This window comes from Triturus cristatus, chromosome 1_1, assembly GCF_964204655.1.
Source record: "Triturus cristatus chromosome 1_1, aTriCri1.1, whole genome shotgun sequence".
Lineage (NCBI taxonomy): Eukaryota > Metazoa > Chordata > Amphibia > Caudata > Salamandridae > Triturus > Triturus cristatus.
This window is the reverse complement of record NC_140579.1, coordinates 404,723,199-404,748,453: the sequence shown is the minus strand read 5'-3', so window position 1 is coordinate 404,748,453 and position 25,255 is coordinate 404,723,199. Positions and strand designations below refer to the sequence as shown.

The following is a 25,255-nucleotide window of genomic DNA, read 5'->3' as shown; positions in this document are numbered from 1 at the left end:
ACCAACCAATCTGGGTAAGGCTGGAGAAATCTCTCTTGTATGGAAAAACTATCAGTACCTACCTGACAATGCACAACTTTCACTTACACCACTCCAGATACATAACGCATCAGACTAAAAAAGCCATCTAGACTATTTTTCGGAAAATAAACTTCAAAATTGTAACATGGCATCCATACGGCTCAACCCCAAAATGAAAATTGATGACAATGCAATATTTTGGCCTGAAAGATCAGAAAAATTGATTAATCTGGTCAAACATGTCTTTTGCGGCAACATATAACTACCCTTCTTCACGTTACAGTCACAGTTCAGACTAGATAATTTGGGGCCAAATGCACGACCATTGGCAATTGGACTTGCAAATTGCGAGTCGCAATTGCCAATGTACAACAGTGTCTGAGACTGTTTTGAGATTCCCAATGGGGTCGCAAATTGCATGCCTCATGCATATTAACCCCATTGGGAATGGCTGGTACTCCCCTGGATGATGCCCTGCTGGGTTCAGCAGACCTCCATGTCTGGGACAGCTTTTAAATGCAGAAGTTTTGTTTTTGAAATGCATCCTGTTTTCCTTAAAGGAAAACGGGATGCATTTAAAAACAAAAAAATCAAACGTTTTTGTTTAATTTTTTAAGGGCAGGCAGTGGTCCCTGAGACCACTGCCTGCTGTAAAAAAAAGAAAATGTTTGCGCACCCATTCACAAAGGGGAAGGGGTCCCCCGGGGACCCCTTCCCTTTTGCGAATGGTTTACCACCCTCTTGAATAGGGTGGTAAACAGCGAGTATATTGCAACCGCAATTACATAGGGTTCAGACTCGCTATTAGGAAGGGATGCCCTTGGAACGACCCTCACTAATAGCGAGTCGCTAACCCTATTTTGCGAGTCCCTATTTAATTCGTGACTCACAAAATAGGGTACGTACATTGGCTACAGGTTTTTTGCATGCGCAAACGATCCTAAAACGCTTTGCGCATGCAAAAATCTGTCGTACTTCTGACCCATAAACTTCTATAAATACTTGAGACTGAGAGTCCAGACTTCTAAAACCCACTACTGAAGAACAACCCCACACTCACTACACTAATTAGTGGCCTCTACAAAACAGGACACATCGTGCCCAGAGTATATAAGATACTTCTCCCTAATCCACGCAAGGCTCATATCCCTAATGAACAAAAATGGAAGTAGAACCAAATCACAGTAATCTTAGATTTGACTGGAAACGTATATACACATCCACCTTCACAAACAAAATCTCCCTGGCCATATCCCAAACCAAATACATGATTATCAATTTAGCATACAGGACCCAGATTAAACTGCACAAAGGAAACTTGTATAAGACCCCAAATGTTGGAATTGTGGTGGGATATACGACAGACTAGGCTTACATGCTCTTTTACTGCCCCATCCGCCAAAAGTACTGTGACAATATCTTTAATGACATCCTGGCTATTACTCCCACCCAGGAATTCTCACATATACTACTCGGTAAATTAGACTCACAACTAAAGTCTGTAGGTGATGGCTTATTATACCTAATGCTGAACCTTGTATGCAAATTGATTCTCAATAATTGGAAACATTTCAATATAGTTTCATTTCATATGAGGAGAGACTGGGTCACATTTCTTGGAGAAGCAGATCATGTCTCATTGAAACTTTCCTTGTGGCATCCACCACAGAGGCATATGTGGGATTTACTAGATGCCACCTATTTACACTTTGAACCACCGTAGATCCAAATGTGTTAGGAAGATTGCACTCTGTGGTTTTTTTCACTGATTTTTTTTTCTTTTGGTAATGAAAAGTAAGATGTCCATCGCAGCCAGGTCCTGTGTTCAATCCCCTATGGGGACCGTATCCTCTTTTTTCAGTTGTTTTGTAAAGTGTTCTATATAAAGGAGCTGCTCTCCACCTTAAACTTGGGAACTACCCAGAGTTAACCACTTCCTTTTTTGCATAATTTATGAGGCAGGGTAAGGCTGTAGGGGTATATATATATCAAAGTTATATCCATACAGCCTCGGCATTAGTTAAAAGTATTTAGCAGTCTGTGGTGAGAGGATCCTTCCCATTTCCTCAGAAGAAAGCAAGATACAAAGTGCACAGGAACTAGACTTCTAAAGCAGTGATTGTTAACATGTTGAATTCTGTGGATCATCACTTAATTATTACTAGAAACTGGGAACCCCCATAGAATCATTCTTGAAATCCAGGGACCCCGCTGAGTCATTATTGGAAGCTGGGGACCCCCACCAAAGCATTTTGGATGATTTGAACTCCAAAACAATACATCCAAAAATACAGAAACAAGCATTCATCAAATATGTATTTACACAAATGCTGAAATATTTTATTTCATTCACAAACAAAACTCAAAAAAATGTTTTTTAATTGGATCTTTTCTAAATTTAATCGAGGCCACTCATCACACATACTATATTTAGTTTGATGCACTTGCACTGCTCCCACGAATCAATCTGAGGACAGTAACTTAATTTTTAGCCCCTGATTTCTAATTCCTTCGCATTTTACATTTTACAGCTTTACATTTTGCTTCTTTATGTACACTTTAATAAATCTTTTTTTTATTTTTTTATTTTCAAACCAGTCACGGCCCCCCTGAGTAGGCCTTGCGAATCCTCCGGGGACCCCGACCCCCAGATTAAGAACCACTGTTCTGAAGTATAACTTGGAATCAGTGTTCAAATAATTGAATGTTTGTTTTCAGACATGACTTAGTTTTGAAAATACATCTGTATCCTTAATAGTTCTCCAATTGTGAATTAAAAACCATTCTGCTTTCCAAGCATTCTGGAATCCAAGTAGTAAGGTTCTTGCTGCAGCAACATAGTTTATTACACCTCCACCCACCAGCTCCGCTCCACCGGTCTCGCTCTAGCCGCAGTCCCCCGCATCAAAAGAACGACTGCCGGCGTCAGGTCTTTCTCCCACCTTGCCGCCAAGACCTGGAACACCCTCCCCACCCACTTACGGCAGACCCAAGACCTACTGACCTTCAGAAGACTCCTCAAGACCCAACCCCAGCGCCTTGAGACTCTCACGGGTAAGTAGTGCGCTTTACAAGTGATATGATTGATTTATTATCTTGCTATGATGCTGTGAAACATGACGAAATTTATACCCACTAATTCAAAATGGCCACCACCCTTTCCAGACAACTTGAGAGTTCAAAGATTCATTGAAAATTGAGTTTTTTTGAAGGTCGACGTTGCATTGTGTTCTCCAGACGCCAAGCCTCACCATTCTGTGACCTCTGACAGCCTTATCTTCCTTGAAATTAGCTTAATGCGATCAGGTGTGAAGTATTGAGCCTATATATAAATACACACACACCACAGGTTTACATTGATAACAAGTAATTGGACAAGCACTGCAAGCAAGAGAGAGTATGAACATGGATAGATTGTATTGTCTGTATTGCCTTGTTATGCCTTGATGTGACCAAAACATTAACATGCCAAACTCGGGGCATGCAGTTTAGAAGCTGGTTCCCATGATCACGCCTCATGATCGGAACAATAAGAGAATTAGTGGAATTATTTTCTAACAATTCTAGTGTCTAGGATCTTGTACAATAACTTGATTCATAATCTGCTCAATAGGAAATGGACCAACATATTTTAGTTGAAATACAGATTTTGTTTTAAAAAAACTAATTTTTGGGGAGTAACCATACTTTCCTCACCTATTGCATATTTAGGTACCGGGGTTCTCTTGTCATTGGCATATTATTTATAACTAGCTTTAGCATTTTCCCAAGTTTCCGGTGCGAAATATTGTGCTTCCCTTAACTCCTGTACCGAAGGAACTGGCATGGATAAGGATAGAACTGGTGGTCAAACATTTAAACAAAAGGTGATTTTCCAGTAGGCTAATATTCAATAGTTTTGTAAGTTAACTCTGCTAACTAGTTTCTTACTGCAGTCCTCATCTTGTTGCAAGACTTGACATCTCAAGTACTGTTTAATACGTTGGTTTAATCTTTTAGCCTGTCTGATAGACAAAGTGATAGCTGGTAAACTAACTGATTTCCATATCCAATTCTTTACTTAAGGGAGACCAAAATCCTCAGACAAGTGTAGACGCAAGCCAGTAATCAATACTTCTGGAATATCATGTAATTTACTATGGCACAGCATACAGCAGGTGAGCGAAAGGCTGCACGGGCTCGAGGGAAAAACGGAGAGGCCGGTTGCACAGAAACAAAGGGCGGCAGGGTGGAGAGTGTATTAATGATGCGGCCTGGTGAGGATCGCTGAGGTGCGGAAAGATAGATGGCGGCCAAATCCCTCCCCCCTGTAGAAGGCACACCGCATTGAGGCTGATAATTATCTGGGCACACTAAAGATCGATAGGTACACAGACAGTGGTTAAAATTGCCCAGTTACGAGGAACAGTTTAGTACAGGGCATAGGCACACCACGTGGACCTACAATACTATAAATGTGAAACCTAATCACTTTAAATATATAAACCAGCGCTCAGAGGCTGAACCTGTTGTGCTCATCTCCCTACTCCAAAGGGAGAAGATATTGAATGCCTGCAATACAAATGCATTCTTCAACTTGACTTGCTTGGGTAGCTCCATAACTGTGAGGGATTGCAGCGACTCAACAGAACTATAATCACTATGAACATGCCTGTCTGAACATTTGCTGCATAATATCGGGGACTTGTCGGTGGACGGATCTCGTCTGCACAGAGGAGAGGCTGAGTAGGTGATGAAGGAGTTACTTTATTAACAAACTACCCCACCAACTCGTACCCCTGCCTGCCCGAAGCCATGAAAGGTTGCTGGCCTTTGAATATGGTAGCCCTCAAACTGAAGAAGGGAAGAATAGCTACAAGGGTGCATGAAAATATCAGTACCCCTAAGGTTTCTAAGGTACCCAAAAGGATAAGTCACCAATATGAGTAAAACCAACAGAACTGACACCAAAGAAGTTATATAATAAAATAGATAACTTGGAGGGAACACTTATGAAGGGTCTGGAGGATATTAAGATTGGGATTTCCAAATTGGAATAGTCCGTAAAAGGTGTAAGCATTGATCAAAAGGCCATAAAAGACTGGGTGACTCCTATGGAGGTGCCGGCATCAAACAATCCACTGCCACTTTGCACACACTGTACAGCTCCTCAGCAACCTCCCCCAGTACCTACTGAAAGCAATACCTTTGTGGACACTGTAGCATGTGTACATTTTACCTTGTATCTACCACCAGAATTAACGTCATATGTTAATATATTAAGAAATGTTTCCAAACTGATGCCGCATGGAACAGAATGATGGGGAGAACAAAAATAAACAAGGTGATAAACAGTTTTTGGACACAAATTATTTATTTCAAGAAGTAATAATGGTAAGAAGGGTAGATTGATAGCCACTTCTAAAAAAACTGTCCAGGGCGATTGTATTGTTGTGAACTTTCGATGTCCCAAGATGGTTAAATCTCTGCTCTATGGATTAAACTGCAGGTTAAACCAACAAAATGCTCGAAGAGATATCTCAGCCAAACCCCTTGGTTTCTTTTATAGACCAGACATGTTCTCTGATATAAACAGAACCCTATTTAAAAGAGTTTTAGTAAACCGGAGAGTTAATTAACAGCAATCAATATTTAACCCCTATATGCTTATAACGTTACCAACAACTAATAGATTTGCCCCCCTTTCCAATTGCGACAAGCAAGGCTGACAACAGGGTGGTGTCGAGATGAATGAAGCTCAGAATGTAGTCCGTGATCACCTTGAGATAGGTGGGGTAGTACCCCTTCGCAATACCAACAAATAAACCAATCTTGTAATAAGGACTTGGAATATCGCCGGCGTTAAAACTAAGCTGGGAAATCCAGAATGACTAGAAATAATTAAACAATCTAATTTATTTTGTCTACAAGAAACTTGGGTGGTTGATGATTTCCATGTGGAAGGGTATTCCTATCCAACACGAGCAAGCCCTTCTGAGGCAGGGTGGGCCAAGGACAGCTTAGCCTTATCAATTTCTACAACCACACCATTAAAATAGAAAATATCTTATACTAGTTCCCCCTTCTTTCAACTTTTTCAACTGCAAACTGATGAACTTCTAAACATTGATTTATTTAATTACTATGAAAATGTGGTTTATTTAATAACTATGACAATGTATTTGACAATAATAAAGCTAAATGAATTCATCCTAATATGGCTTCAGGACTTCAACATAAATAAATGTAATAGGCCAGAATCTAAAAGCTGTGGCTATTTAAAAGACAAAGGGGGTACAGGTCTGTATAGGCAAGGAGACAGACATGCAGTCTTTCCACAAGCAACAAGCACATACTATTACATAGAGGAGAACATCATTGCCAATAAATGGACATGTATAAAAGCATCAAGTGAAGCACATCCATATATGACATTATCGTATACAGAGACATAAAAAGTTAACCGTTTACCCAAATCAATAAGGAGCTATCCGGTAGCGCATGCACAACATATAGACCCGTTTCATCAAATTCGTCTGCATACTATTCGTCATGCTAACTGAGGACCCCCGTCCACTCACCTGAAAATGATTAAAAAGAGTGGTCCTGATGAAGGTGGTAGTCATGTACACCCACTGAAACGTACGTTGACCAGATCATGGGACTACCAAAGAGGATTAAATTGTGATTTATTCAGTCCGCTTGATCATCCTCAGTGTATGTCATATAAAGAAATAGATGCTTCCCCCTTATTTCTTTTGCGTGTGATTGATTCGACTGTGAGAGTGTGGTTTGTTTGGTGAGATTGGTTGATTTGAGGTTTTATTGGTTTCCTTTGGGGGCATAGGTAGAATAAATAGAATGTACTCCTATGTCGTTCCATGTATTTTATTTGTAAATAATACATTTTGTATATGATAAATAACGAAATGTTCTCTTAACTTGTTTGTATTTCTGCTCATTGAGATCTTTAGATAGAAATCTTTATTAATTGAGATCCTATAAAAAGAACATTAAAAAAATAGAAATGATGAATATACATAAACGGGAAAAATATTTTTTTAATAAAATTTACTAATCTTCGTACAACTCTGTATGGAAAGACTGATTATTGTGGAACAGCTCTATTGTTGAGCCCTTTGCAGGCCACAAGAAAAATGATATAGGTCTGACAGGAGTATTTACTTATGTGATTTTATTTTTCCCCCCTGACTCTTGGACATAAAAGTATCTATCAGTGGCACCTTTTCGCGATATTCAATGGTGAGGAGACGCAACATTTTCCACATAATACATATGGGTAGGCAATAAACAAAATAATTTTCAAATATATTATGGAGCGGTTTGAATATTCTGCTGAGCGTGGGATGCTACTAGTATCGACCTTCCATGGTACCGGACGTAGCTTTAAATTCAGCCACATTTTAGTTTCTGAAAATGACCTGCGACTTAAGAATTCTTTTGAGATTACATAGAGTTCCTCTGTGACCATTACCCTTTGAAATTGGTCTTTAAGTGACCTTAACTTATGCACTGATTTGTGCCCCCCATGGGGTAGCATGGCAGCCTTTTGTAAAATATTGGCAGAGATAGCTAGTAAAGTTGAGATCTACTAACAGAAGTATAGGGAATAAGAATCAGGGGTGGTTTGATAAGGACTGCTCTGTGACCAACAGAACACTGAAGTTTCACAGGACAAAGCAAGAGATGGGGATAAAGTTAGTAAACTGAGAGTTGCGTACAAACATGGCTTGGTTAAAAGGAGAAGAGAGATGCAAGATAAGGTCTGGGCTGATTTAATACAGGCTGCTGACACACACGATAACATCCTATTTTGTGAAACAATAAATCAGCCTTCTCTGAAAGAGACAGCAGTCCCAGGGTTGAAGCTCTTGTACAACAGGAGGGTTGGATAGATAAGGTCTGGGCTGATTTAATACAGGCTGCCGACACAAACGATAACATCCTATTCTGGGAAACAATAAATCCGCCTTCTCTGAAAGACATAGTGGATCCCAGGGTTGAAACCTTTGTACAACAGGAGGATTGGATATATCACTTTAGTGCTGTTTTTAACCCAGATGATCTTGCAGTAGGGCTACCTACGCCAGTAGTATATACAACACATGCAGTAGACTTACCATCAATAAGCCTAGAAGAGGTAATTAACGCTTAAAATAAAGCTGCTAGTGCAAAGGCCCCGTGACCTGATGGGGTCCCCATAGACCTCTTTAAGTCGCATGTCACTTTATAGGTCTCATATTTTTTAACACGAGTATGTGATGCTACCATAGATGGTTTTCTCCCTGCTACTTGGGCAGAAAGTACAATTGTAGCAATATTTAAAAAGGAAGAAAGATGAGATCCAAGATGCTATTGCTCAATATCCCTTCTGGACTCTAGTGCTAAGCTAATTGGTAGAATCCTCTTGGATAGGTTAGAAGTATGAGTGACAGAAAAACACATTCTCAGATACACAATATGGATTTTGGAGGGATGATAGTACGATTGAACAATGTGTTAATTTACACCTCTTCAGCACATACACAGTAGCTAAAGAGGGTAACATACATTTGGGCTTTGCAGACTTAAGCAGCATGTTCGACCTGGTGAACCACGCTAGGCTGTGGAAAACACTGGCTGAGATGGGTGCTCCGACTGGGATTATTACTTTTCTGACACAATTGTATTCCCATCTGACTGCTTGGGTTATGTTACGGGCCTAAGGGGGCAAGTACTTCCTGCTTTAAGGTCTCCCGGGGGATTCCTCAGGGGTGTGTTCTTGCCCCCTGCTCTTCTCATTATATATTAATAGGGTGAATGAGTTACTGCAAAAAGTGAAGGCTGACACCCCTAGATTCAGGAATCACCTGGTTCTAATCCTCCTATACGCAGACCGTGCTGTACTGTTATCCAGAACCGCAAATGGGCTCCAGCTCCTGATATATAATTTTGCCTCCTATATGGACATAAAAATCAACCTAAAGAAAACATACTATGGTATACAGACAGGGAAGGGCACAAAGGAGGCTACACCATATTAAGGGAGAGAGACTGGCCGAGACCCAAGCTTTTTCATATCTAGGAATTCAATTTATCGGCAATGGGAGCTGGTCAACACAATTGCATACAGGTAAATTGAAATTCCTAAGAGCTATACAATCACTTTTTAGAATTGCAGCTAAAGTAGGCAATAAACCAACCAGAGAAATATTGATGTCATATAAAAATAAATGTGAATAAAAATCAAAATACGCATGAATATGAATCCCATCAGCCACCAAGATAGTAACCATCATCATTTGGGATTAGGTGTCCCTTGCTGTAAACCCCATAGTAATCGGGGCAATAGCATCAATGGACAACATCAATATAGGATATAGTATCAACCAAAGATCTTAATGATGTGATTTAGTTAGTGATGGAGGAGAAATAAAGCAGTGCAATGAAAGAGTGAAAATCATTAAAATCATCTACTGGAACAGATGTGATGCTTTATTGGTTCTGTTCGAGTGACGAAATAAAATAAAAACAGTGCAGGAGCTGTTTTGAAAAAAATATAACTGCTCAAGTCCAGTTAGAAAAGGGTCTACATGTTTCAGCCTATCGATCAAAAGGTGATCAGGCTTTCGCCAGGACCTATGAACTTCGCTACTGCTCTTTAGTACTGTGCAATCCCCATAGTGAAAACACAATAGATATGGAAATAATACAACCTACTTTGGTTGCGAATTTCTTCCCAAAGCACTCTATATAAATTCTTGCATTAAACGTTAAGATAGAAATCGTTTATCAGCACAGCAGTTATTTTTTTTCTAAAACAGCTCCTGCACTGTTTTTATTTTATTTCGTCACTCGAACAGAACCAATAAAGCATCACGTCTGTTCCAGTAGATGATTTTAATGATTTTCACTCTTTCATTGCACTGCTTTTTTTTACCACCATCACTAACTAAATCACATCATTAAGATCTTTGGTTGACACTATATCCTATATTGATGTTGTCCATTGATGCTATTGCCCCAATTACTATGGGGTTTACAGCAAGGGACACCTAATCCCAAATGATGATGGTTACTATCTAGGTGGCTGATGGGATTCATATTCATGCGTATTTTGATTTTTATTTGCTGAAGTAGTCACCAGCTTTGACACCGGCTCATAGTTCTGACCCTAGTGTTTCGTATTTTGTTGTTTGATATTGAGAATAAGGGGATGAGAAACCTAGTGGTCAATAAATATTTTTCCCTTTGACCCTCTTGATACACCTGATAAATAGTAGGTTTATCCAAGTTATTCAATATAAAAATAAATGCCTTCTGAGCATTAGCTGTGGGGCTCCGATGTGGGGGTGGGTAAATTATGCCCTTCTACAAACCCAAGAGAATTTGTTTTTTGATGGATTGTGGCTGTACCAAAGTGTAGTTCATCCTATATTGTACATAAGTAAGTGGCAGCTCCTTTTATAGAGGATGACTTGCATTCAAGCCCTGTCTTATTTTGGCACAATCTATGGCACAGTCTATACTGGACTGTCTATCTTTAGAGTCTGGGAAAAATAGACCATGGTTGGTCTACATAGATAGCCATCTGAAAAAAGTGGATAAGAACATTAGAGTCATGGATACTGTTAGCATTCTACGATATAGCAAGAAAGAAGTAAAGCTTATGGTGAAGTGGAAAGAGTGAGGCAGAAAGTGATATTCAGAAGAGAGCAGCAAGCCTACTGTGCGTAGTTATATTTCAGGCCTGGTACAAGATGTTTTTCAAAATTACCTTTTATTTGTACAGAACACCCAATATAGATTGTATCTCCGCAGATTACACCTAGGGATTTTGCATTTTAGGGTCGCCTTCCCAAAAATGGGGGATTTGGCAAAGATGCTGCCTAAATGCCTGTGTGACGGTATATCCAATCAAAGCTACGGCACAGAAGGGGGGAGACTGCTTTCACCAGAGACCTGCGAGGAAATGAGAGACTTATCATAGTGCCCTAGATGCCGTACAATTCATAGTCCATATATTCTGCAAAGAATACTTTTTGACATATAGTTTACAAATCCGATTCTCTCAGGATACGACTAAATGTGTTATCTTCGGCAACGGAGACCGAAAATGGCTTAGATACCATTAATAGACTTTATATGCTGTTATTACAGACTTATTTCTATCACGTCTGTCGAGCCGTCCAACTTCTCTGAAAAAAAGTGTACACTTTTAAGCCTTGAGAAAGTCACGGTGGTGACGAAACGCGTGTTGGCTGTTTTTCATGTTCTTTACAACTAGGACTGGACTGCTATCTCCATCATTTTAGAGATTTTTTGACTATATTATCCAGACTGAAGTGTCTGAATCCTTGCAACTTTGAGTAAGTTTGGTACTTCGATAAACTAATGAATGTCTAGATAAATGCATTTCCCGTGTTTCCTGTGTCCAGAGAATATTTCCTTCTTTCTTTGGGTCAGTAATATAATCTGAAATATTGTGAGGGCCAGGGTTTCTTTGATTATAGAACCACAGGTGGTCAAACACAAAAGGTAATATTACAGTAGGTTAATGTTCAATATTTTTGTAAGTTAACTCTGCTAACTAGTTTCTTAGTCCATTCCTCATCTTGTTGCAAGACTTGACATCTCAAGTACTGTTTAATACATTGGTTTAGTCTTTTAGTCTGTCTGAAAGTAAGAACTGGTAAACTAACTGACTTTCATATTCAATTCTTTACGTAAGGCAGATCAAAATCGTCACGCAAGTGTAGACACAAGCCAGTAATTAATACTTGTGCAATAACATGTCACTGAATGAGGTGTTGTATGAAAGCTTGTGCAAACTCTTTTGAAGTAGGTTATCCTTGCACAGTGGCACAGTATATTTATTGTCTTGCTTTGAAACACGAGGAAACTCATACTCAGTATTTCAAAATGGCCGCAACCCTTTTCAGAGAATGTGCAGGTTCAAGGATTCATGGAAAACGTAGTGTAGTTGTAGGGCATTGTCGCTTAGTGCGTTCTTCAGAGACGTCATGCCTGTCGCCAAGTGGTGCTAGTTATTAAATGACTAGTTATAGTCAGTCAGTCTAATCCACTTTAATTGGTTACTAAAACCAATAAAAGTACACAACCAACATCATATACAACAACATAAAACATATACAAAAATCAGTGTTGAAATATTACTACGATCCCCAATATTATTCTATCTCCCACTTAATAAAAATCATTAAAAACGAAGTTCAGCTTTTAGATTTGATCTCTAAAAAAATGTAGACAAAATGTGTTTGAGAATTCTCTGGAGCACAAGAGGCAATCGGACGTAAAAAACACTTCTTCACATTTTCCAAAAGAAAGTACTCCTCAATTAAAACATTCATTTAATACACAGTCCATCGTGTTTATAAAAAGCTGCAGCATTACTTGGCATGATAGGCCTTCTTTTCCTTTCCCTAACAGCAGCAACTAAAATACTAGCAATGTATAAAATCCCCCATGTGTTATTCAGCATAAAATCTGTACATACACTAATGCTGGCCGTACCTGAATAAAGCCTTTACCCTTTGAAAAAGGCACTAAAAACTTTCTTCAAATTTCCTGAAAGTGGTCACAAAACATGATAAAGTGCAAGGTTTCTTGGAAGGAGAAATTATCACATGTGCAAGGGCCTAAATCTTTCACCTTAGTCCAGCCCTGCGGTTTGGCCAATATACAGTGCAAAAGGTTAAATCAGAATCTGGATAAAAGAAAACGTTGATATGGCTTTGTTAAAACTTTCAGATATGGTTCTATCAATGGGGAAGTTTCCAGCAAAAGATGAGCTTGTACCGTAGGTTTCATGATCTCGTTTGCCTCTCTCTCCGTATACATCCTGTTTAATTTTTTTTTTTTTAACCCACGATAGATCCTCTTTCCTGATATTATCTGGCGACTCAGAGATCAGGGCGCCCTAATTTCTTTGTTATGGTCTTTACATATTGTAACGACAGAATGCAACTAACTCTATCCAAGGATAGACCATCTCGGGCGATCTCTCGATTCATCATCAGAATCAATCAGGGATATGGGCTTGTAACATCGCATATCATCTCTCTGGCCCTTTTTAAATACCAGTATATTAGTAGATTGGGACCAAGACTTCGGGAAACCATGCTGACTTGCCACATTAAAAACATTTGTTAAATTTTTGCCCAGAGTGTCCATCTGTTTTATGTAGGTCAGCTGGAACGCCATCCGGACCAGGGGCCTTGTTGCTAGACATCTGCATGATTGCCAACCCTACTTCCTCTTCGTCAAAAAACAGACTATATGTACCCATATTTGGTGAGAGGGAACTAGGGATTCCCACATCTTCCTGGTAATCGTATGTATATTTAAAATGAGTGCGCCATTGATCCTCCGTTATATTACATTACAACGGGGAGTTATTAATTCCAGTAAAAAAAGATTTATTTACAACCTCCCAAAACCTTGCGTTGTTCTTAAGAACATCCACCAAAAGTAAATCATTTCAGGCTTCTTCTTTGATTTTCGGTTTTGCGGATTTCTAGGACACGCTTATATGTCTTTCTAAGTATCACTATTTGGGGTTTATCTTGTAGAACTTGTTTTAAGGCAAAAAGCTTTTGGTGGGCTTCAGTTCATTTGCCATCGAACCACCTCTCGCATGTTTCTTATTGGGTGTGTGAGACCACTAGCCACCTGCTCACAGATCTTTCCAAAGGCTGGGAGAGTTTCTATCCCCATCTTGGTATGGTCAGGACAAACCCCAATATCCTCATTAACCGTATCAATAATTCTTGAAGAAAAAGGGCTGGGACTACATTGGTCCATCTCAACCTACGACCCTAGTCTGTTATCTTTAAACATTTACCAGTAGAGGTTTCCCTACATTTACCAGCTAATCCCATGACACCTCCAATATAAGATGGATAGGATTGTGATCACTAAAGTGTGACCACAACGTATTATAGAAAACCACAAGAGTTAGCAGTCCTGGGGAAATGAAGATGTAGTCAATTATAGAATTCAGGCATCTCCCCTTAAAAGTGGGGATCCTGGGCTCTCCTGGGTTTATACCCGGTTGTACGAGATAAGATTCAGCCAGTAAATCCTTGAGGAAACCCCTTTGCTGTGTGTGCTCAATGCTGGCTAACACAGTTAACAGGACCCAAAAAATCTGTGACGTGACAATTCATTGTGCATAAATGTATATTAAAATCTCCCAAGATTATTATCGAACAAAAAGTGGTTTGCTTCTCCCTATAAACCGCTAAAAAACAGTTTAAATTACATAAATGTTCATTCATAGAACTGCTCTCAGGAGAGTTGTAAAAATTAACAATTAGGAATTTCGGCGCCTGGGGAGGCGTTATTTCTACTGCAAGAAAGTTACAGGAACCAGAGTCCACCATACAATGTGTTCCTCGCATTTAAAGGGAAATAAGGGTTATTAGTCCCCCTTTAGCTCTACCTGCTGGAGCGGGCTGTGCAGGTTCCCAGTAGCTCTTATACCCCTCCAACCAAAAGTTGTTATCCTTATCCCAAGTTTCTTCTAGGCCCACCACATCATACTTCCTCTGGTTATCGGACCTCGTGTGATCATTTATTTTGTTTCTCAGGCCAGCTGTATTCCAACTAAGAACCCTTAAGTGTGATTTATCTCCCTTGCTAATCCGGTAAATGGGACGGGAAATAGCAATACTTGAATCCTCTGAGCTAGGGTTCGGCAGGAGGGGGGGATGGGGAGGAATGACGCCAGTCAGTCATTGTTATCCAGCCAGCCACCCCTCCCTGCTGCCACTTAGGCTCGCCCCTTCTTGACACTGTCTAGGACGGGGTGACGAAATATAAAAAATGGTCATTAATTAACTTCATTGCCATTTTATTTTTCGTCTCTGAGGGCATTTTTGTGGGGCAATGCCCCTGCATTATAATGGAGGAGCAGTCCCTGCATATTGCCAAGAAGACTACAGCTGCCTGGGATCAGCTTCTGGTACTAAAAGTGAAATCATCTCGCAGAAATGCTCTTCAGAACTTCTGCTCAAGCTGTCGCACTTACATCTGGATGGTGGCAGCTCCCTCCTCCATTTCCTCCCAAAGTCCATACTGGCCCCGTAAAAGGCATGAGCAAATTCATCTGACCATTACAACTATCTCCTAAGAGCTGCTAATGTTTTAGATTGTCCGGGATGTCCTACAATTTGAGAGTAGTGAAGCCAAGTCACAGCATAGTGTCGTAACTGATTTGAGGGCAAGTACTTGGTTTACCCTTTTTGCAGTTAGCTGTTGTTTTTGTACAAGTCTTGTTCCTTTATTCCAGTCTCCTTAGTGTTAGACTGAGTTTATGTATGTACTTTTGTCAAACATGACTCCACATTCATTAAAGCAGTACAATTATTATTCAAAGTCTTGGAGTATAGAATTATGGATGCTTTATTCATTAGTGTATTCTCATTTTTAGATTGACTCTGCCGAGATAGCGCATCAACCATACCATGAATAGCATCTGGTTTGTAATTACATTACATACATAAATTGTATAAATAGTTGTTTACCGTACAGCAGTCGTCCTCTTTGCTCCGGTCCTCTTTTTCTCTATGATGCCAGGGCCCCAGCCAACTCCCTTAACCAATGCTGACACTTCTATCATGCTGTTAACCAGCATGAAAGAAGCAGTAGGATTGGAGGGAGCGGCCTCTGTCGATAGCTTCCGAGAGCACTGGAGGCCTGCACTTGCTCCCGGCTCAGCTGTCTTAAGACAGCTGGGTTGAAAGGTTTAAAGTGCGCATGTCTGTCTGGCCTTCACATAACGGACCGGCGTTTTTTAAACCATGCACAGGCAACCTTCTGCCAGCCACTCCTCCCTGCTGCTACTTAGCAGGCCCGCCCCTTCTTGACACTGTCTAGGACAGGGTGAAGATAAATAAAATGGTAATGAATTAACTTCATTGCCATTTTATTTTTTGTCTCTGAGGGCATTTTAGTTGGGCAATGCCCCTCCGTTATAATGGAGGAGCAGCCTCTGCATATTGCCAAGAAAACATCTGCCTGGGATCAGCTTCTGGTACTAAATAAAGTGAAATCCTCTCGCAGAAATGCTCTTCAGAACTTCTGCTCAAGCTTACATCTGGATGGTGGCAGCACCCTCCTCCGTTTCCTCCCAAAGTCCATACTGGCCCCGTAAAAGGCATGCTACATGCTAAAGTGTGTCTCATCCATGAACTAAAGAAATGTACTCCTATCACGGCTACCCTACCTGATGGCACTCAACTGGCTCATCTAGCCTGCCCACACCATCATGCCGCGTCTGGCGGCTTAGTAGACAAATGCATCCACTGTAGGGGCCTGTGTTTGACCTCATGGTCACATCTTCAAACACCCGCGGGTCCACTCAGCCGTGGAGCCTTCTGAGGTCGATAAAATTGGTATCATTGAGTTGGGTCAATAAACATTTGTTATTCATCACCAAGATGCCCATGGGTGAACGTGCGCTTTACAAATACACGTTATGTTATCTTCAAAACAGTTGCATCATTTAGAAAGCAGTCACCACTGGCACCTCCAGATATCAGGCTGACAAGCTTAATGTGAATGTATGTTGTTACAACGAATTCCGTTGTAACACATGCCTTTACCACGCATGCGTTACAACAGAATGATATTTCCTCGCATAATCTTTACCACGTATATTCCTTTACCACGCATGGTAATGGAATAGTCTTGGTAAAGGTTATACCCCTCCCCTGTACCCTTACGTGATCCCCCTTCCCCCAATACTTTTTATAATTACCCCTGCCCGTTAGCCTCAATATATATATATATATATATATATATATATATATATATTTTAAATGTGTTTTTCCCTTACCTCATCACGTCGTCTCTTCGTTCTTCCTTTGTGACTGACGTTATACGTCTTAAATTCGAAGCGTAATTTCCTTTCACATAAAACGACGTTGATTTCCTCTACTTCCCTACGTTATTTCTTTTCTCATTTCTTATTTTTTATTTTTGTGGGGAGACCCCCCAAGCCCCTTTTTTTCTAATTTTTGCCTTTAACTCGCATCTTCGCCGACACTAAAAAAGGACTAAATGGGACGAGGAAGAAGACGTTCCAGCTTGCGTGGTAAAGACGTTCGTGGAAGGAATACGCGTTGTATAGACGTTTACGTGGTAAGTGTACCGTTGTAAACGTAACGCGTGGAAATGCCTTCGTGGTAAAGGATGTTTCCCGCTTAATGTCCGCAATAGCTCTCGTCTCAGCAGCTAAAAAGGGGAGCCAGTATAGATCTCAGAGTATATGGAGAACGTGGTTGAATTTGCTTAGAGTAAACACACCTCCCCAGCAAAGCCAGCAATGCTTTTTGAGCAGAGTTGCTAATGTTTCTTAAATCGAGCCTGGAGATAAGAAAATAGGGAGATGGGTGTTTGAAATTTTTCAGGGTGTAGAGATGGAAGTTTACAGCTTTCGCTAATCTTGTTGCAGTGAGGGATAGGTGTGAGGGCAGAGTTGACTGTAAGCCCAGGGATCTGGCTGGGGGCGTTAGTCTCTGCTAGAATCCTTTCAGTTTTAAAACATCCAGAGCTGGAGTTCAGGTTTGTTTTTGATTGGGTTTGAGGCGACCAATTCGTTTTTCTTGAAGTTTAGGAGAAGGAAGTTCAATTGCATCTATGTTCGTAAAGAGGACAGTCAGTTTCTTAGTTGTCCTGAAGCACAGGGAAGCTCCACTTCTTGAATCTCTAGTTCTTCTGATCCAGATTGCTTTACACTTGAAAAACAGTTATCTTACTACTGTTTAATTCAACATTCTGCAGAGTGTGAATGTTCCTCCCTTGTTAATGTGAGCTAGATTAAAATCAAAATGAGCACATTTTATTTGTAAATCTGAAACGCTCTTGTTAGTGACGGACAGACATTTCCTTTAGTCCTAAACCTCAGTGAAGAAACTCGATGCGTTCAATGACAAACCATGATCATGGTAAGATATTGCAATACCTGTGTAGTATTTAACGTGTAAATACTTAAGAAAACCATGTTACACATTGCACATTGTCTTCATTATGAATTAGGGTCTCCAACCTTTAGCTTGTGAGCTCCTGTAGCTCTCCTGCTACCTCTGAGTAACTCACCTGTAAGCAGCTCAGATTAATACATTAGAAAGCTTTTGCTTGGTTGAATTAATATACATATACCAAAATTGAAATTATACAACACTAATAATATTAGGAGCTTTCAATGCGTTTTATTGAACATAAGTAGCACTCTGTGCAGAAAAGGTTGAAGACCCATAGATAGTTCTCTGAGAGTTTCTTGCACTACTTCGGCATGCTCTCTTGTAGAATCATTTCAGCTCCATTCTAACTGGCAAAAGACGTTGCTTGTAACTCCTGTATGCCATCACAGAAAGTTCCACCACACAACCTTTGACATCGTTGAGCTCACAGGAAAGTAATACATTTGATAGAGCAGACATTTTCAATGTGTACCTACAATATTAATTTAAAACCTGAATACTATAGTCTCTCCATCAATATATATAGCTGTTCAGAAAGAGGAAAAGTACGTTTTCTGCAGTACTTATTTCCCTCACTATTGATTTGTGGAAAGGACCAATGGCATAAATTAGTTAGCAATCCTGTTTTTTGTGATATCTATTGGGTTATAGTCTAAGGATGATCTGTCTTGAGATGAGTGGAGGATGTGGCCCTTGAAAGACCTAAGGTAGGTTGAATATGGGGTCTGGAGGTTGTGTAGGTAAGGGTTCTGTGTTGGGTAGCTCACAGGGCCTGGGTTGGGTTCTTGATAAGGTCAGAAGGGTTTCTGTAAATGATTATTTTGCTGAGTGAATCCTAAGGCCAGGGTTTGTTGACTGATGTGGCCTATGAAAGGCCTAGGATAGGTGGATGATGGTGTCTGGAGTTTGTGAAGGTGATAGGAGGGTCTGTTTTGGGTAGCCCACATTGTTTGAGTTGGGTTCCTAATGGGGTCAGAAGGGTGTCTGGATATGGTTCTTGTGCTGAGGCCGGGGTTGGGTGGATGATGTGGCCGTTGAAGGGCCTAGGATAGGTGGGTGAAGGGGTCTGGAGGTTGTGAAGGTTAGGGGTCTGTGTTGGATAGCTCCCATGGCCTGGGTTAGGTTCCTGACTGGGTCAGAAGGGTTTCTGGAGATGATTCTTGTGCTGAGTGAATCCTAAGGCCAGGGTTGGGTGGATGATGTGGTCTGTGAAGGGCCTAGGATAGGTGGGTGAAGGGGTGTGGCGGTTGTGACCGTGATTCGGTCTTTATTGGGTAGGTCATAGTGCCTGAGTAGGGTGCCTGACACAGTCTGGAAAGTGCTATTGATCGTTCTTGTGTTGAGTGGATCCTAAGGCCAGGGTTGGGTACATAATTATTATGGAGCCTGTGTTCGGTGTATCCTCGGGCCTGTGTTTTGGGAATATTCTGGTCTGTGATGGGTGGATTACGGCTTCTGTGTGTTGTATTAAAGATGCTTTGCTTGGTTGGGTGAATGATGGGGCATCGAGGCAAAGGGACCTGGGCTGGGTGGATGGATCCTGAGTTGTTTGAAAGGGTGCTTTGATTTTGCTGATGTGGCCAAGGATGGTTTGGAGTCTGCAGAGTTAAATATGTGTTGGTCTTTTTCAGAATCCATGGAGACGAGCAGTAGAACCATCGACCACATCAGACTGGGCACCAGTAGCAGATCTGTGACAATCAAGGTGAAGAACAAGTCACACATGACACTATTTAAAGCAGGGTGAGCAATGTGTGTTCTCCTTGCATCTTCACACTGTTGGGTACACACTGGATGTGTACAAGTGTCTTAGTAACTCTATTCTGGCTACCCTTGGTATCTGCTCTAACACAGCCTGAGCCCTAGCCACAAAGCCATGTCCAACCTATACATACTAGTCACATGATTTACTAGTGGAAGGTTTCACGAAAGGTGGCCTTGCACTGTTAAAACCATGTACTCGTGTTACTCCAGGTGACGAAGTTGCATCCCAGGGAAAAGATGACCCGGAAAGTTTGGGAAGACCCACATAACCTGAGTATTTACAATTGTTTTTTCACTCTGTTTACGCCCTGAAAATGGCCTTCTATTTACTTTTGTCAAGGCCAGAAGTAAAACTCTTTGTATGGTAGGAACAACAGGAAGCTAAACCAGAAGAGCACAGAAGATGCCTGTATATATTTGCAAGTGTAAATTCCAAAAGTATTGCTGAAGTATGCCTGTGAGCCATGTTTCCAGGCATCCTCTTGGAACTCCTTCAAAACCATAATGGCGGATCATAGACATTGCACCTCACTTTCTGTTTCTTCTTAATTAAACCATCCGTGCACAACAATTCCTGTACCTGCAGTTGTTTGGTACATCTGCTCCAAAGAATAGAGAATTGTACTTGATATGAAATGGTGCACGGTAATATTCGTATCCAAAATAATAAGCAAGCTAATTTTTGTGATGGATATTCTTTTTTATCTAATGTTCTGATTTTTTTTTTTTCATATAAAACATCCAGCTAACGCGTTTCGTTAAATTTGTGTTACTTGAACTTCGTCAGGGCTTCCACATGTAAAGAATTGGAGTGTTCTCACTTAGTCATGCATGAACATATTATGAAGATAAGATTCCTCCTCTTTGTATTAGAGGATATATCGTCAATATGTCCTTATGTTATGCTCAATCCACATGTATAGCCACGGGTTGAATGTGCCCGTCAATAGTACCTCTAGAGTAACAGTACCGTCCACACTTTCGAACCTGTTTGTGATATCTTTATTGCAACACGCGTAGCAGTGCTTCCGACATGCCTCTAGCCACGCCTCTTGGATGCCGGGCTCAAAGCTCGTCCGGCAGTGTCTGCACAGGTGGCGTGCTGAATGCAAGCCGTTTGTGCCTGTCCGTGCTCAGACCACACTCAGCGCCAGCCTCCCTGCCGGTTTTGCCTCCCAGCCCCTCGTTTTTTATAGCTACATCAGCGAGGAGCTACAAAGGCTCAACTCGGCAGCCCAGTCCTACTTTTTCCCTAGTGGATGAACCATCAAATAAAACATGTCCGGCCTGTTCTCTAACACTTATCTGTCACAAGATAAACTTGCTTAGTCACAAACCGTCCTAAACTTGCTTGAGCATAGCTGAAAAAATAAAATGTACACTTCTTAATGCTCATTCGCTTATAAAAAATGCTGTCGAATTGGATTATTTTTTAGATCATTTTATTATCGATCATGCCTTTGTTACCGAAACATGGGCAGACACTGCCTTGGGCCCTGACCTGGTTACTGCCACCCCCCACGGTTACTTTCTGATCAGATTGGATCGGACAGTTAAGAGAGGCTACCGTTTAGCAATTTTTTTAAGGACCAATTCAATGTCAGGAATGTCCCCTTATTTCATTTAGGCTGTAAAGCCTTGGTTTTTAAAATTGCTCTCTCAAACCACTATTCCTTCAACAGTGCCCTCCTCTAGAGACACCCTCCCGGCCCCAGAAATCTTCTCCTAAACATGGAGAACACACCATGGGATATCAAAGCCAACTCATCTGATTTCACCATTCTTGGTCATTTTAACTTCCATTTGGAGAACAAAGAGGTCCCTGATACCCGTGACTTTATTTCTTTACTATCTCTTCTGGTCCCGTCAGAATTAGTTCTTGACCCCTCTCATTCTAGGTGTCATACTCTTGATGGCATATTCTCTAATTGCCCGTTTATTCAGGTCACCTCCTCCATACCGCACATGGTCAGGCCACAAGGCAGTGATTTTCCAACTTAATCTAGTGAACCACAGCTCTGGAAAGCCCATGGCCCCATTTATCTTCAGCTATCGACCCTGGCATAAAATATCGGAAGACCAATTTACTGATGCTTTAACTCAATCAATTATACCAATATCTTCTGATCTTGACTACTATCAATGTATTAGTTAATCCATTAATGGTTTCGCCCCAGCCAAACTTGGAAACAAAAATCGACCCACACCATTTGAACCCTAGTTCGATGAAGAGCTCAGACTCGCTAAACAATCGTGTAGAATGTTAGAGAGAAAATGGAGGTCTAACTATAGCATGGAGGACAAAGCCAGTTATACATCAGCACCGCTTTTATATAAAAAAAACTCTTGACTAAAGCCAAATCCAACTTCTTTATAATCAAAATTAATTTGGCCATCGATACTCCCAAAGAACTTTTTTTCTACAGTGGCCAAATTGAGCAATCCCTCATTAGCCAAAAACTCCAATGCAGACGCCCCCTTCTGTAACAAACTCGCCGCTTTCTGTAAAGACAAAGTAGAGGTTATCTTTAACGTCTTTCTGCAAACCAAAGCTCTGAGAAGGCTTGCATGACTAACAACCCACAGTTGGTGATATTGGATTGCTCCCAAGCAGGGACCAACACTAGGGAAGCAGCCAACATGGCGGCTGAATTATCAGAGCGATTTCAGGCTTTGAGCGCTATTTTTTCTGCTTTCTCCCCCTCACAATGGGTCAATTAACAGACCTATTCAATCAAATAAGGGTTGCCACTTGATCCTTATCCACCCAGGGTACTACAGCTAGCTGCTGGATCCATCTCAGTTTGGCTTTAGGAGCCAACACAGCACACAGCCCGCTTCTGAGTATGTTAGAACAACTTTAGACAAGGGAGGGAATGCTGCCTTAATTTTTTAGATCTTTCGTCAGCGTTCGACACCGTCAACCATGGACTTCTCATCAATCGTCAGTTTGAGTTAGGTGTCAGAGGCGCTGCCCTTAAGCTCCTAAGATCCTTTCTCACTGACAGAGTTCAGTTTGTGGAATTCAGTGGCCGTACTTCAACATCTTTTACACTACCCTGTGGTGTACTGCAAGGATCGGCATTGAGTCCAACTCTTTTTAATCTACACGTTACATTTCTAGCTTCATTGATTAAAAGTTATGGTTTCTCAGTCGTCTCATATGCCGACGACACCCAGATCGTAATGTCGGTCACTGAAGATCTAGACAGGGCTGCAGAATGTTTCCACAACTGTGTGCAACAGATTAGGAGCTGGATGTCTAACCATTGTCTGAAACTGAACTTAGACAAAACTGAGGTGTTTCACTTTGGCAATCGCCGATCTTTCTGGTCACCCAAATGGTGGCCTGAGGAAATGGGAGCTCCTCAATTCCTAGTGAAAAATCTGGGAGTCCAACTCGATGAAAGGTTTTCCTTTGTGGAACACGGATGTGCCATAACCACCTCACTTTTTTTCTGTTTAAATCACTTAGGAAGGTCTTCCCCTACATTCCTCTGGACTTACGCAAGGCAGTGATCACTGCCCTTGTCTTTTCAAAAATAGGCTACTGTAATGCGCTTTTTTGGACCACCCACAAGAAAACTGTACATATGCTCCAGATGGTCCAAAATGCAGCTGTTAGATTGCTTCTTGGGATACCAAAACATCAGTCGGTCTCCCAATCTCTACCTTTACTCTACTGGCTCCCGGTGAGAAAGCGGGTAATGTTTAAGTCTTTGTGTATAGGTTTTAAGGCCCTTCATCTTGATGGCTCAGAATCCATCAGACAGCTCTTTCAATGGTACACCCTATCCAGGACTTCAAGATCCTCCTATCAGGCCAATTTGGCCTTATCTAAAATCAATAGTTACCTGGGGAGGGAAGAGCTTTGCAGTGGCAACTGCCAAACTTTGGAACTGGATGCCCCTCAAACTAAAATCAATAAACAACCTACTTACCTTTTGTAAGGCTCTTAAAACATGGCTGTTTAATAAGTAGTACAGCATTCATAACTTTTTTTTCTGTACGGTCTGCGCCTAGACACCCTTGGGTAGTAGTGAGCTTTAAAAATTACAATTTCATTTCATTCCATCTACAAATGGAATCAGAAGAGGCAAACTTTGCTTACTCTTATTGAGCTGTATTATGAACAGGGCCACAGGAATTATATGATTGTGTGGCTGCAACGTTTTGGGCATAATTATAGAGTTGCCACATAATCCACCAACTACTGCACAATCAGCTGGTTTTAACAATTTTTTTTTTGTTTCTAGCTCAAATGGTTTAAAGATTACTAAAAACGCAGCAACGTGTTGCTGTGCAGTGGAAGGCTTTTTGCCAAGGTTGACTGGTTACCTTTCTGTTGCTTATTGCTATATTTGGGTGTTAAACTGGTACTAATTAGGTCCATCCAATACCAGACAGTGTCAATAAGTGTAAAAACGAAAAATAAAGAAGTAATTCTATCACAATGTGCCATATTACGCTGCATTATTTGGCCTTTCTTGGCGCATAATTTACCCAACAATGTTGCATTATTTGACACTTCCCTGACGCATAATTCCAGTGGCCCCGATTGTAAAGAACTAAATCGGAGAAATACTGAGCTAACCGAATTCACTTTGCGGCCTGCAGACACATAAAACAGGCGCTGGGCTCCTTTGCGCCAGAAAAGCTCATCATGGCCCAGGCCCTGTAAAACCCCCTCTGCACCCACAAATTGACCCAGCAACGACTAGATCAGTAACAATTCATCCTCGGAATTACTGCCGCTGCTGCCCTGTAGGCGCTCCATGTGATACCCCTTTTCTGCGTCTCTGGCCCTGACCCATAGTTGGGCTTGTCTTTCACCAGGCTCTGCTGGTGTTGTTCCCGTATTACATCCTCCGTCCCACTCTTCCCTCCACCCCCATGAAAGGAAGGCACTGCAGTACCCTCAAGGATGGTGCTGAGTCGCTGCATCAGTTGGCAGGAACCAAAAAAGTGAAGAGCCGGTTGCTAGAACTAATCTCAGCCACTCACAATTACTACGGGCCTCCATCCAGGCCATTATCTTTCTGCCCACCCTGTCCCCTCAAACAGGACCCAGCCATACGAAATCTGCTTCGGTTCTGCGTGAATTGCCAGGCTGTGTCTCCTCAGGGGGGTGCAGAGATAACCACACTTGGGTTTCTGCTTCTTCTGGCGGCCTCAGTGTGGCGCTTGATTCCTCTGGCACTAGGAGCATGGGATACACGTCTGGGGATACCTGTCCCACTTTCTGCCAACCCGCTGCCCTCAGACAGTACCCAGCCATATGAAATCAGCTTTGGCTCTGCTTGCATTGCCAGGCTGTCTTCTTCAAGCGGGAATAGAGACAACCCAACTTGGGTTTCTACGTCTTCTGGCCTCCACATTGCGGCGCTTGATACCTTAGGCACCAGGCGCATGGGATACATAACTGGGGATACCGGTCCCGCTTTAGGCCCCTCACTGAGGTTGCCTGTGCTGCTGTTCGGAGG

The 25,255-nt window shown here is 41.4% G+C and overlaps 1 protein-coding gene across 1 annotated transcript in view; it reads left to right on the top strand.

The window, feature by feature from the left end:
* Positions 1-25,255, top strand: part of LOC146870319 (uncharacterized) — a 178,283-nt gene that overhangs the window by 87,262 nt on the left and 65,766 nt on the right. The window contains exon 3 of the mRNA XM_085599664.1: positions 19,640-19,751. Within this exon, the coding sequence (XP_085455790.1) occupies positions 19,645-19,751 (107 nt within the window). The 5' untranslated portion in view covers positions 19,640-19,644. The remainder of the gene's footprint in view (positions 1-19,639; positions 19,752-25,255) is intronic.